General features: G+C 41.8%; 1 protein-coding gene across 1 annotated transcript in view; it reads right to left on the minus strand.

Moving 5' to 3' along the window:
- Window positions 1–1,232: 1,232 nt before the first annotated feature.
- Armc4 (armadillo repeat containing 4) overlaps window positions 1,233–14,347 on the minus strand; it is a 193,249-nt gene continuing 180,134 nt past the window's right edge. The window contains exon 19 of the mRNA XM_008850554.2: window positions 1,233–1,686. Within this exon, the coding sequence (XP_008848776.1) occupies window positions 1,573–1,686 (114 nt within the window). The 3' untranslated portion in view covers window positions 1,233–1,572. The remainder of the gene's footprint in view (window positions 1,687–14,347) is intronic.

Consider the following 14,347-nt stretch of genomic DNA (forward strand, 5'->3'; position numbering starts at 1 on the left):
CATCATAAAATATCCAATCACCCCCTTCAGCAGTCACAAGTCTTTTTTTTTGGTGCTGTTTCTGCGGTTTTTCCTGTTGTTTCCCTTCATTCCCAGGACCCAGTGATACAAGAATATTTTAAGACCTGAAGACGGTGACAGAGCTTCCTTTAATAACACGATGTGCTCATTCGTTTTCTGTAGCTGCCGTAATCCAGCCGTTGTAGTTGTGCTTTTAATGTTGTACAGCAAAATGAACTGGAATGTGGACATTGGGAGTATGTAGTGCTGGAGGTTAACAGACCGACTTTATTCTTTACATGTAAACCTTAGTGTTAATATATTTCCTCACTCACTTTATTCTTTTCTTATGCTCTTCTTTGAAAAACAGCAAAGACTAGTGGGTGTTTTATGAAACCCTAAAATTCTCAAAAATGCTTTATTGGAGCCTCAGTCACTGGTCTAAATTTTGTCTCGTACAAGCTTTTCATTTTGTACAAATTATTTACATTGAATTCAATTAAGTTTATGGTTTTCTCCAGAGGATGACATATACGGAACTTAATATTTTTCAATAAAACCGCCTTGCCTGCTCTCTAAAGCATTCACGGAGATTATGGGCTTTCTGAACTGAGGCGTACAAAGCTATTTTTCTGGCGGGTATTAGATGCCTGGGACAGTTAGTTCCCAAACATTTCAGCGCACCAAGGTTACATATGTGATTTTTATAAATGGATTCTAACGTTTCTTAACCTGATAAAATGCTATTAGTCCTTTGTAGCCTCTTTTTTAAAAAGTACTTTGTGTGCTGAAAACAAGTTCAGAAATTCAGAGCAATTTTATGTGAAATAATATTATCCTTACATCAGCATAAATTAATAAAAGTGCTGGTGATTCCCTGTGAGGGGAATGAAACATCCCATTGTTTACACTCAGCATGTCTAGAAGTAAAAGAAGGGACCCTTGTCCTTGTAATCTTCATGCTGTCTGGTGTGGTGACAGTTGCATGTCGTCTGTGATGTTTGATGGTATTTGGGGAAAGTTTGGGATGACCTCAGGATGATCCCTTCAAGTGCAGCTGCTTAACTCTAAATTCTGTTTAATAACCATTTGTGAAATCAGCACATCTCCTCAGAACTCTCCTGTGGGTTGCAAGTGATCAAACAGACCACGCCATAACGACAGGACAGTCAGATAGGTTTAACAGAAAGGGAATTCTCAAGATGTTCACGAGCAACTCCAAAACGGCACACTGGGAAAGCCATATTCTTTATTAAATCACTGCAGATGCAAAAGTATCATTTGAATATTTATATCATATACATATACCCTCCAATCCTTGAAAAATTATCACAAGTTCATTGACTTTACATTTCATTACACAGCATGTCCTTAAAACATAAAGGCCAAATAGAATGAAAAGATTCTTGTAATTTTTGATGAAAAGTATTGTTTGCATTATAGTCCATGTATTTTCATTAGACTCTTTGAAGATTTAGTTAATAAAAGCTTCCAAACTCTGGCTTCCTGGCCATGGGAGTGGCATGACCTATGTCAGATATAGTTTAGTAGCTTCTCTCGTATAATCAAATTTCAAGTGTATCTTGCCTTTTCTGTAGCAAGAGCCAGTCTGCGGATGTTGGATATACAGCCAGCGGCAGCTTCCTGGAGATCCTGGTCCGGGGACCCAACCATATCCAGTAGAAGCTGTTACACATCAAGGAGGTGGAGGAGGTAATAAGAACAAAACCATTAATCCAAACACACAGAGCTAGGAAGTGAAAGAATTTTAAACAGTACAGATTTTTTAAAGGCAGCAAAGGGGCGGAGGGCTTGGCTCAGTGGGTAAGAGTGCTTACTGTTCAAACATGAGACCTAAGTCTGGATCCCTAGCACTCACGTAAAAGCTGAGAATACTGCATGTGCCTGCAACAAGCAGACCCGAGGAGCTTGCTGGCTGGGTAGCTTAGCAGAAATGGTGAGCTCTGAGGTCAGTGAAGATCCTGTCTCAAGGGAGGAAGGCTGAGAGCAATCAAACAGGACACCAGATGTGCTCCTCTGGCCTACACAGTCATATACATGTGCACACAAACCTGCACACACATACACACAGACATACACAGACACAGACACACACACATACACACATGCACGCACACATGCATACACATACACACACACACACACACACACACACACACACATACACACACACACCCCAAAAGGCATAGAAAATTCTATTTGGGCAAGTGCTGAGGCTTGTTCAGGTGCAGAAATTCCTCACACAGTTCTTACCCTTTTATTTTTAGAGCTGAGCTTGATCCTTTCTTTACACATTAACTACTATGGGTCTGTTTCTGAAATTTCTCTTATACCCTTTTTGCCCTTTCCACCTCCCAGGACAAACCAATAGTGTACCATCCCCAGAGGACTGGTACATCCTCTCATATTTAACCCCCTGAATTCTGTCTGTCTAATCACATAGCTTCCTAATTCTATCGTTCCTTAGTAGAGACTTTTGTTGACACCCAATGCTAAATAACTAGAGGCCAGTCTACTAGACTGTTTTGAAGGCATTGTGGGGCCTGCCCTCAGCTGACATTCTAGCTACTGCTCTTTCTCCTGCTAAATGGTGTATACCGCAAGGTTCCATTTTACCACTTCCCTTGCCTTAATGGATGGCGTCTCCATATTTAAAATAATCTCTCGCCCCCTTCTCTGGCAGTGTAAATTTTGTTCACCTTCCAAGGTATTTCCAAACAACTTTCCCACAAAGCTACAACTGATTTTCAACAAACAAAAAGCCAATTCACCCTCACAGAGCTGCAGCAGGAGATTCAAGTGTCTCCTGCTTTGGTTTGGTCCTTTTAAACCGATATTTAGGTTTATGTTTTCTGTCCTTTAGACTGTCAATACTTAAGGAAATTAATGATACCATATATATTACACTTATAGGTGCCAAGTAAATAACAAAATGAATGAGCTAGTACTTTTAAAACCTGGCAACTCTGATTCTGGTAAGGTATTTTAAGTTTAGAAGAAATATATAATTAAATGGCACGGGAAACATTGGTTTTCCAAATAGAAGAAAATAAAAATGGCAATCTCACTTCACACATAAACATTAATCCAGGTGGATTTATGACTTAAATGAGAAAAAGAAAAATGTAAAATCTCTACAGACTTGTGTAATGAGGACATCCTGATCATTGAAGGGTGCCTGGCCTCATCTCCAGGGCCTCTCTGTTGCTGGACCTCATCTCCAGGCCCACACCATGGTCCCCATTTCTTAGCACTCTCAGCAACCTGCCCTGAACTTTCTGACCACAGCATCTTCCCTTACGACGCGGCTATTCCATAAATCCTGTTTGTTCTCATCACCTGTGTCCACTGGCGCATACATTTTTATTTTCAGCAGGCCTCTCTCTTTGACTTCAACTCCATGGTCCATCTTTGCAGTCATTCTCTTACTAGTTTCTGAAACCTCCTTATGGGACATGAAAGCCATAGTGGTGCACAAAGCCACTGTGACTTCCCATGTAGTTGCCAGTGACCAAGCCCTGCAGGAGGATGCATGTGAACAGTGAAGCAAGGGGATCCCCCATGAATTCAACTACAATGGGATCCTTGCTGCCTCTCTATCTATACCCCCCCCAGCCCCATCACTTTCTCACTTTTCTCTGTGCCTATTTCAAATCTTCATTGTTTTTCAATCTCCTCGGCTTCTTTCCAGACCTGGTCTCAGCAGATAACTCCATGGGCTTTGAAACTTGATAAAGCCATTCATAGGCACTACTCCTAAAACTGCAACCCCAACCATCTCCTCTCAGCCACAGCAGATGTCCGCCATGCTACTCAATAGTTTCCATCCAGTTCCCTTCTCCTTAGGTCACTGCACCATCAGTTAACCCATTTCTTAGTCTATCTTTAACCTCTTTCTTTCTGGTGGCTCTTTTCTACCATCATTTAAACACACGTTTCCTGGGCCTGCACAGTGACTCAGAGGGTACAGCTTTTTGTTACCAAGTCTGATGATCTCCAGGACCCACATACTGGAAGGAGAGAGTTGACTACTAGAAGTCGTCTTCTGACTTCCATGCCTAAGCCATGGAACTCCCCTGATCTTCCCCTGCCACTCAGACACACAAATGAATGCAATAAAAAAATGAACCATGCATTTTTATGTAAAAAGCAAGTCAAAATAACCCATTCTTCCCTTTATAGTCGAATTTCTATGAAGAGTGACTGTAGTCTTAAGTTCCACCTGGCTCACTCTAGGCTGGCTGCCTTGGTCATCCTCTGGACCAGTTTTCTCAGTGGTTCGCAGTGGCTTCTCTGTTACTAAGAGCAATGTATGTTGAATTCTTATCTTATTTGACTTCCTTTTTTAAAAAAGACTTATTTACTTTTATTATTTATTTATTTATTTATTTAGTTAGTTAGTTAGTTAGTTAGTTAGTTAGTTAGTTAGTTAATTTGTGTGTGTGTGTGTACATGTAAGTGCCAGTGTCCATAGAGACAACAAGAGGGTATCAGAGCCTTTGGAGCTGGAGAGTCAAGTGGTTGTAAGCTGCCTGATAATGATGCTGGGAGCTGAACAGGGCCTTGTACTTGTCTTCATAACAGTACATTTCAAGCACTTAGATTCTTGCAGGTTTTTTTCTTGTCATATTCCCTAAACAATACAAAACAATCATGATTTATATAACATTCGTATTGAATTAGGGATTATAAATAACCTAGCCTTGATATGAAATATGTGGGAAAAAATAGATGCAGATTAAATGCAAATACTGCACCATTTTACGTTAAGGACTTGATCACCTGTGGATCTTGGGATCCACTGGGGGTCCTGGAATCAAGTGCCTGTAGACACTGAGGAGGGAAACAGGGAGGTTTGAGGGGGGTGGGTATACAGACTGAGTTTTGCTCTACTATTTTTCTCCAGCATCATCCAGCAAACTTGGTGCAAGATAAAGAAAATAGATTGTAAGAGTATGATTAATTTGAACATCATAAGGTCTGTGCTGGGTTGGAAGGGAAGTAAAGACAGAAGGCTACTGATAAGGTCATTTAGGATCTTGAGACCTCCATGGAGCAGGGAAACAGTTTTAATGGAACAGAAGTGTAGGAGGAAGGTGAAAACAGAACATTCAATGAAAGAGTTAGAATTTAAGATTTCATAAGTTTCTTGTGAGTACTGACAATGTCCAGGCTGTTAGTCATGGGAATGTAGGTAAGAATAAAATTGTTAGGCATTATACACCTTCCCAACATGCCTGCATAAAGGCACACACATATATTTTCATTCTTTCTTCTCTCTCTGTGGAAAGAACACATAGTGGAAGAGGGATGAGAAGGAGGGAGGGCAGCCAGGTCTCCTCCTTGGCATTACCATCACATGGCTTCCATTTCTTTATACAGCAACTTGTATTTATTTCCTCTTCTTATTTTGCAACATTTTTTGAGACAAGGTCTCACTATGTAGCTTAGGCAGGGCTTGAATTTGTAATCCTCCCACCTTAGTACATGACACCTGTTGTGGTTTGAATATGAAATGCCCCCCGCAGGCTCATGTGTTTTAACACCTTGGTCTCGAGCTGATAGGTCTGTTTGGGGAGGCTATGGAAACTTTAGGAGGTAAAGGCTGCTGGCAAGGTTTTATAATAAGCTTGACCCCACATCCTGTTCGCTCTCTGCTTCCTGTGTGCCAATGACATATGATTAGACAGCTTCCTGCTACTGCCATCATGCCTTCCCTGTCTGTTCCCATATCAGGCTCTATCTCTCTGGTACTGTAAGCCAACATAAGCCCCCTTTCCCCTGAGCTGATTAAAACAATAATTTTATTTATTATTTTTATTTTATGTGTACGAGTCTTTTGTCTGCATGTATATAAGTACACCATATGCAATGCACCTTTGTAATGCTTGCAAAGGCCAGAAGAGGATGTCAAATGCTCTGGAACTGGAGTTACAGATGGTTGTTAGCCATCATATGGGTGCTAGGAATCAAATCCGGGTCCTCTGGAAAAACAGCAAGTGTTCTTAACCACTGACCCATCTCTCCAGCCCTACCCTGAGGTTTTTGTCACGTTTTTTTTCGTTTGTTTGTTTTTTAAATCACAGCAACAAGAAAAGAAACTAATACAACGTCCAACTTAGCTTGCAACTTTCAACTCATGATTTCTAGTTGGGTATTTCCTCAATCTATTTGTTTATAGTTTGTCTTCCTGTATTAGAAAAGCTCATAAGGCAGATTAAAGCTCTGAGAAGTTTGGTCTACTTCTTCTAAATCCGTAACTCTTGCAGCGCTTTTCTCTTGCTTACACAACCTTTACTGACTCACTTCCTGCCACCGCCTCCCACTGTAACCGTTAGTATCTTTGAGTCCTTGCTGTCAACCTGGAGATTTCACTTCATCAAACCATTATTAATTATTAAATATGAGCAGTTTGAGTGTCCATGCTCAGGGTGGCCGATAGTAGTATTTTCATATTGCCAGACGGAGCTATGATTTCTTCACTTCTGCTTCCCAATTTTTAGTTCTTTGTTGTTTGCCAAAACAAAATATTACTGTGTTGGGGATTGTAGATTGGCGATAGAACACATCTTAGAGTTCACAAAGTCCTGGGCATAATCTCTATCACCTAAACCCATTCCCACCAACAAAACCCAAAATGTGCCTACCAATTTCATGGTAAAATATATAAACTGTTGAGGATGTTTAAAGTTGCTAATATTTTCCCCATACATGGCTTTGGGATGGTATTCACTCTCATTCAACATGAGCAGTTCCAACTTGATGCTGAGTAGACAATCCCAATTTGTAAGGGTTTACAGGTCCCCTTGTTGACGCTGTTGTTTTTATGAAATGCATCAGTAAAACTCTGCCGGTAGTCTAAATCATTCGAACTAGTAATATTCATTACTGTATTTATGTAACTGGTATGACCAAGTCTTTCAATGGACTTTTTTAACCTGCAAACTTTTCAGGCTCTAACATAGAGGCTTCACACTGTACTAAATGCTTGATTTCAACCAGCAAATGCGATACAGAAATAATCTTGATTCCAATATCCCAATATTTGTTGTTGGGTAAAGTGGAGGGTAGTTCCGCTTTATAGGCCCAGCACACCTGGGCCAGACTCTGATCCCTGGTCTCCCTTGAGATAGCTTTTGTCATTGAGTCTTATACCTGGAAATGGTGAAATAAAAGTGTACCTACAGATCCAAACATCTTGGAAGAGGAGTAGAGTCTCAGTTCGTGACATCTGCTCCTTGTCAGAAAACTTCATTCAAACAGTCAAGAGTGTGGGCTTGGGGCCACAGCATCTTGGATTTGTAACCCAAGTCCTCCCCTAACTGGGCCCAGTCAGCAAATCTCTTACTCTCCCTGACTCCTTACCTCCTGGAATGTCTGGTGGGATTGCCTGCCACCGTGGTCCTTGTGAAGATGAGTGAGATAATGCGCACTCAATACATGTTTGAATACTTCTTCCTGTCTCTACTCTTTGCTCTCCCCGCTCCCTGTTTTGTCTGATTGTTTCTGAGCTTTACACTAATCCAAGCAGCTCCCATGTGAGAGGGAAGCATGGAGAAGCCCAGGCTGGAGAGGCTAAGTTACAAAGGGCAGAGGAATTCCCATGGAGAAGAGATGGGTGAGAGAGGGAATAGCGCCCATTCCATGTGAAGACAGAGAGGCTTGGAGCAGGGAGGTGATTTGGGAAGCACCTTTAGAGCGAAAGAGACAAACTAGGTATGGAAACAAACAGCCTGCCCCCACCTCAGAAATCTGAAAAATGTTTCACACTTCATGACTGGATGGTCTCTTTCCAATAGAGAGAAGGAGACAGAACATGGCTTTCTTGGGGACGGGAGATGGCCCAGTGCTTAAAGCACTTGTACTGCAAGCATGAGAATCTAAGTTCAGATCCCAGCACCTATGTAAATGCAGGTGGACATGGCAGCCTACCTGCAATCCCAGTGCATGGGGGACAGAGACAGGGATCCCACGAACAAGACAGACTAGCCAAACTGGCGAGCTGTAGGTCCAGGTGAGAGACCTGCCTCAATATACAAGATGCAGAACAATTGAGGAAGACACCCAGCATCGACATCCGGCCCCCATACACATGCATACATATATGCAAGCACATCTGCATGCATACCCACACCCACATACTTGAGTACACATACTCAAATATGGAGGCAGAAAAAGGAAGGAAAGAAAGATAAAGGGAAAAAAAAGAAACTAAGAGACTTTAGGGGCTGTTTAGCCACCAGGCTTCCACTTCTCTGACTTTACTTCCTGGCAGGCCTGAACCAAGAGGCTTCCTGCAGGTCGTATGCTTGCATAGCTCAGCCCAGAACCCAAGACAAAGCTAGAGCTCCAAAATGTCAGGAGTGTGTCAAGAATGTCAATCCTTTGGTGATTATTTCACCAGTTTCCAAGCCTGGTTCTGGCACTGATTTTCAGGAGGCCCTAGTGGGTTAGGGAGGAACAGGAAGGAGGAATTTTGGCCCTGAGGTCAGTCCAGCTCTTGTCAGCACCTGCTCCAGGCCTTGCTCTTGAGTTTGGATAATCCAGGCTTCTCTGGGCATCTGCTGTTGCTACCTTGCCAGACTCCCTTGGAAAGGAACCCCTTGATCTGATGCCTGTCAGAATAAACCGTGGATTTTGCTTTTCCTCCCTCAGTCCAGGTTGTTTTGTGGTTCCCATTTTGGGCTTTCCAAGAATTTCTTGTCTTTATTCCCAAACCCTTGATACCAGTTGCATAATTCTATACTGAATAAACCAATTAAGTGTGAGTGAGGGCAAGCAGTGGCGTGTTGGCATTTTCAAGGGTCAGTCAGGTAAAGGTTTAGAGGAGGAGATCTCTGCCCATCCCTGTACTTTCTGCTAGAAGATGTTTCATCCAGGCTGGTACCCCTTTGCCTAACACTGAGTGAATTTTCCTTCTACCTCACAAACTGCTAGTCCTCAATGCCTCAAGAGGACTGCTCTTTGGTGAATTCACTTTGCCTAAGTTCTTACATTAAGCAAAATGCTTCATTCTGCATTCTAGATCGAATGCATAGTAAATGTTCACTTTAACTAACCAATCCATTATTTTAAAAGTATAAACTACACTGGAGAGACAGCTCAGTCAGTGAAGTGCTTGCCTTTTAAGCACAAGACCCTGAGCCCAATCCTTTAAACCCCTGTTTAAAAACCTGACCAAACAACAGCAAAAACAACAACAGCAACAAATCAGGCATGGTGGTACACACTTGTAACCTCAGAGAGGCAGAGACAGGTGGATCCCTTGGGCTCACCGACCAGTCAGCCTGGTCAACTTCTACTCCGCAAGGTCTAGCTCAGTAAGAGACCCTGTGTCAAAAACAAAGTGGAAAGCCCTTAAGGAGGAACAGCACCTGATGTTGTCCTCTGGCTTACACGTGCATGTGTACACACACACACACACACACACACACACACACACACACAAAGCCTAAAGTATGGGTAAGTATGAACATTTTAGGAAAACAAAAGATAAAAAAGAAGAAACTCGTGGCTTAGCATGATGCACGTGGTGGGCAGTGAGTGGCTTCCTTAAAATTACCTTGAATTCTCTAGCACCAGATCTGCAGGTTGCTTAATGTTTGTGTAACATGAAATGGTTTTATTAGCTACCAATTTGCTCTGTGCCAGACGTGGTGATTTCTCCCTTACTAGCAAATGTAACCTGCGCTACCCATTTTACTGAGCCAGAAACATTCTCAATCAAGGTTATAGAGTTGCAAGTTCAGAATTTTCTGTGTGCTTAAGGATATGAACAGCTTGATATTTGAGAGAGTGAGGGCTGAGGAGAGCGAAATCCTAACCACTAGACCACCAGGGAGCGCCAGGCTTTATATATGAGAAAGCCTCCTAGGACCCGCCTTTGGTTTAGCTGCTGAATCTGAATCCATTGTTTTCTGTGAACTTAGTTATACTTTATTGTCAGGGAGTGTCAGTGCTTCCTCTACGCTAACACTCAGCAGCTGTGGACATGATGCTGTTTTATAGATTAAGGACGAGCTACTTGCCCACACTACCAGCTGAACAACATGGACTCTGTACGTGTCTGAGAGCTTCAGAAGTGAACTGTCACTTTGTGGAATATTTAAAACCAGCATACATATCCATACAACAGACACTGCTCAAAATCATGAATCTGGTAGGCAGTTAACAAAGCATAGTACACGTTCTAAATGGCTAGCACTGAGTGCTAGGTGAAGGCACTTTAAAAATCCTTTGTGATAATTATACTTAAACGGCAGGGTTTCCTTAGGAAAGCAGATGCAAACTGGATATAAGTGAGCATGGAATCTGTATCCCTCTTTTTGCTCTTTATTTTTTGAGCTATTGACTTTTTCCAACTATAAAGGCATTTTTAATATTATAAGGGGGAAAATCACCTCAGGTTTCACCGTTTGAAGTTTGCTCCTTTCAAAAGCTTTCCTCCTTTTAATCATCCCCTCCCCCAAACACACCCAAGAACTTTAAATTTATTGGGAGTTTCATATATACACTGAAGGAAAACTAGCCCCCTTGCTTTAAAACTTAATTGCACAGAGCACTTTAAAACATCATTCAAACAAATAACTTTTTACAGCTTGGAATGAAAAAGGACACAGCGAGGACAGGATGGGTGACTTTTGGATCCGGGGGCCATGAGGACTATACTTCCTCCAGTGTAAAAGGCTTTGATCTTGGGGCTGAGCCGACAGTACACAGCTGTGACCTGTGGTTCACATCTCCTGGAAGGTGAGACATAGGTGGCCTGGGAACCAGTGTCTGCATTTGATTTTTACTTTCATATTTAACAGTTCACGGTTTTAGGGCACATTTCAGTAGTATAGAAACTATGTACTCCTTTGAGTGATAACACATTTTCTTGTGGTTTGACTCCATGTTGTTTGGGTGAGTATGGTCTGCAAATAGGAGTTTTCACTCAAGTCAGATGAGCTCTGAAATACCTGTGTGCATACCCAGCTTATGAGTTTTCCAGAAGGATCCCGAGTTTCCAAAGCTGATTTGAACCCAGAAGCCTGTGGCTGTTTTCCTATTTATGAGACATCATGAAGGCACAACTCAGTAAGGAGAGAGGCATTTGGACTGTGTCTGCCTGCAGAATGGCTTCCCAACTATTAGCCTCGGCGGGGTCTCTTCTGCTGTTCCAGCAGCGACTCTACCACAGTTTCTTCCACACTCAGACTCTGAGCTTTGTAATTCATGTCATATGATTCTAAACCCAAACCAGGGGTCCCAAGACATATTTAACTGCTGCTTGTTGGAGCAAAACTGTTGATTCTGTTTGGTTAGTGCAGAGATGCTTGAGGGGTTGGCCTTTTAATGATGTCTGTCCTGCTCCAGGTGACAGAGGAGTATGCTATATACCACAGACTGAATGTCTATTCATGTTGAACAGGAATCTTTATGGTGAGATATTAAAAGGGTGGAAATTTAACCCAAGGTATTTAGAGGTGGGACTTTGGGGAGGTAATTAAGGTTAAATGAGGCCACAGGGGTGGGACCCTAATCCAATGGGACTGTGGCTTTATGGGAAGAGGAGTAGCCTGAGTTAGGACACTGCCTCACCATGAAATCAATTCTCTGCCTTGAGATTCTGCAGGGAGTCCCCAGCAGCAGGAAGGGCCTCACCAGATGCCATTGCTCAATATGGAATTTTCCAGCCTTCAGAATTGTGAACTGAATAAACCTTCATTCTTTATAAATTACTCAATCTGTGGTATTCTATTATTGCAACAGAAAATGGACTAAGTACTGTGTTTATGTGTTCTGAGATGTAAATCTACAAAAGCTGAAAGCAGATGCTACTTACTCAACTAGTGCCCATCACCACAGACATATTTGAGTAAGTTTGATTTATGGGCTTTTCTCCATATAATTTTTTGGTGAGGGGAGAGCAGGTGTTACTACCCATACTCGGGTGACATTTTAGGTAAGGAAGCTGCTGTTAAGTCACCTGTGCTCCTGTAAGTAACCAGTAAGCTCACTGGTTTACTACGCTAGACTTGGGTAGAATCATTTCTCTGGTCTGTCATCAGAGCCTTCTCTGGGGTAAATAGACATTTGTTCACATCCCCCTCAGGAAAGTCATGCAACAGTGGGGTTGAGACAAGTTCTCTTTGTGTAACCCAAGCTGGTCTTGACTTTGTGATCCTCCTGCCTCAGCCTCCCCAGTGCTGGGGTTACAGTTGTCCACCACGCCAGGCTCCGTACTGTTTTGTTCATGTGCCTTCCACTAGAGAATATTTGTATCCAGATAAGATGTGTGATTAGAATGTTGGATCTGCACTACTGGGGTAGCATTGGGATACATAATAGGGTATAACCTTGTAGAAATGCTACTGATGGAGAATGACTTGATTGTTGGCTGGGTAAGAAGATTGGGACTCTGTTTAACACTGTACAGTAGAGGAAGTGGGTCCCTGGGTGCCCCTAACACAAGTTCATATTGTCATTTGGAATACTTTCAAGTTGCTTCTCAAATTTTCTTCAAATATAAAGAATTGCCATAAATCATCTTAACCCAGATATGAACCTGAAAGCTACAGTAACGACTGGCCCACTGGAGTGATAGTGACACGATTGTGATGGGAGCAACCAACCACTTTCTGCTTAGATCTAAGGCCTACTTCACAAGATGGAGTCAATAGCTGGCACTGTAATCAGGGCCAAGAATCTGTAGCTAGACAAGGCACGGGCCACAGGGGAAAGCCCAATATAGATGGGCATAGTACTAAACTGACTCCTAATGACTTATTGTTATACCCCTACATTAGTGCATCTCTTAACTCTCATCAGAAAAGTTTCTTCTTGAAGTAGATGGTGATTATCATAGAGACTCACAACTGGTCAACCTGAAGAGAATATGAGATTCAGAACGCTTGGCCCTAAATGGGACATCTGTATCACACCCTCTCCTCAAAAGGCTCAGGGATCATGGTAGAAGAGGGGGCATAAAGATTGTAAGAGCCAGACATGGTGGATGAATACAAGGAAATCGTGTTGTCTAGATATAACAGGGAAGTTGCACCTATGAACCCACAGTGCTTGTGAGAACATTCACAAGACCTGATTAAGACCAAGCCAGACAAAAATCACAGCATGGGTAGAGGTGGGCAGGCCAGAAGCCCCAGCCCGAGCTGAAAAACTATTGGTAGCTGATAACTACTGGGAAAGGAAGAGTCCGTTTTCTTTAAGAATGTAACACCAGGTAGGTTGACTAGGCTGCAATGGATAGATCCACACTCAAGAGTATTTGGAGAACACAGATTAGATTGGGAAGACCCTTTAAAAATAAAAGACATGAAGTCAGAGGAGAGAAGGGGGAAAGGGGGGAGAGGGGTCTGAATACGATCAGAGTACACTGTATGAACTTCTCAAAGATCAGAATACACTGTATGAAATTCTCATAGATCAGAATACACTGTATGAAATTCTCATAGATCAGAATACACTGTATGAAATTCTCATAGATCAGAATACACTGTATGAAATTCTCATAGATCAGAATACACTGTATGAAATTCTCATAGATCAGAATACACTGTATGAAATTCTCATAGATCAGAATACACTGTATGAAATTCTCAAAGATCAGAGTACACTGTATGAACTTCTCAAAGATCAGAGTACACTGTATGAACTTCTCAAAGATCAGAATACACTGTATGAAATTCTCAAAGATCAGAGTACACTGTATGAAATTCTCAAAGATCAGAATACACTGTATGAACTTCTCAGAGATCAGAATACACTGTATGAAATTCTCAAAGAATAAAAAATATTTTAAAGGAATATCCATATATACAATAATTTCTTAGATAAAAATGTAAAGAAATGACAGGACAAAGTTGTTTAGAATTACATTTTGCTCCCAGACAGATCAAAGTCCAGTGGCTAATATTCTGGGGACAATGTTTCCACAAACTATGTAGTATATGTCTATGAGTTAACACTTTGGTTCAGACATCTCAGTTTGAACCCTGGCTTTACATCCTCCTAACTATATACCACCTGGGGTGACTCTCTAAACCTCATTTTGTTATCAGGAAAATTTTAATTTATAAGGGTACTTTCCTAATAGGATGCACATGGGGATTAAATGTAACACTGAATGTTAGTTGAGTTATGACCTCATACATGATGGTTATTATTACTACTGTTGCTGTTTTCTTGAGTTGGAAGATACTGAATAGACAGATGAACATTTTTTGGTCTTTTTTTTTTGAGACAAGGTCTCCCTGTAGCTCCAGTTGACCTGGAACTCTCTATGTAGACCAGGCTGGCCTCCATCTCACAGAGATCTGCCTGC

Source organism: Nannospalax galili, unplaced genomic scaffold, assembly GCF_000622305.1.
Source record: "Nannospalax galili isolate Female #2095 unplaced genomic scaffold, S.galili_v1.0 scaffold43, whole genome shotgun sequence".
In the NCBI taxonomy this organism is placed as follows: Eukaryota; Metazoa; Chordata; class Mammalia; order Rodentia; family Spalacidae; genus Nannospalax; species Nannospalax galili.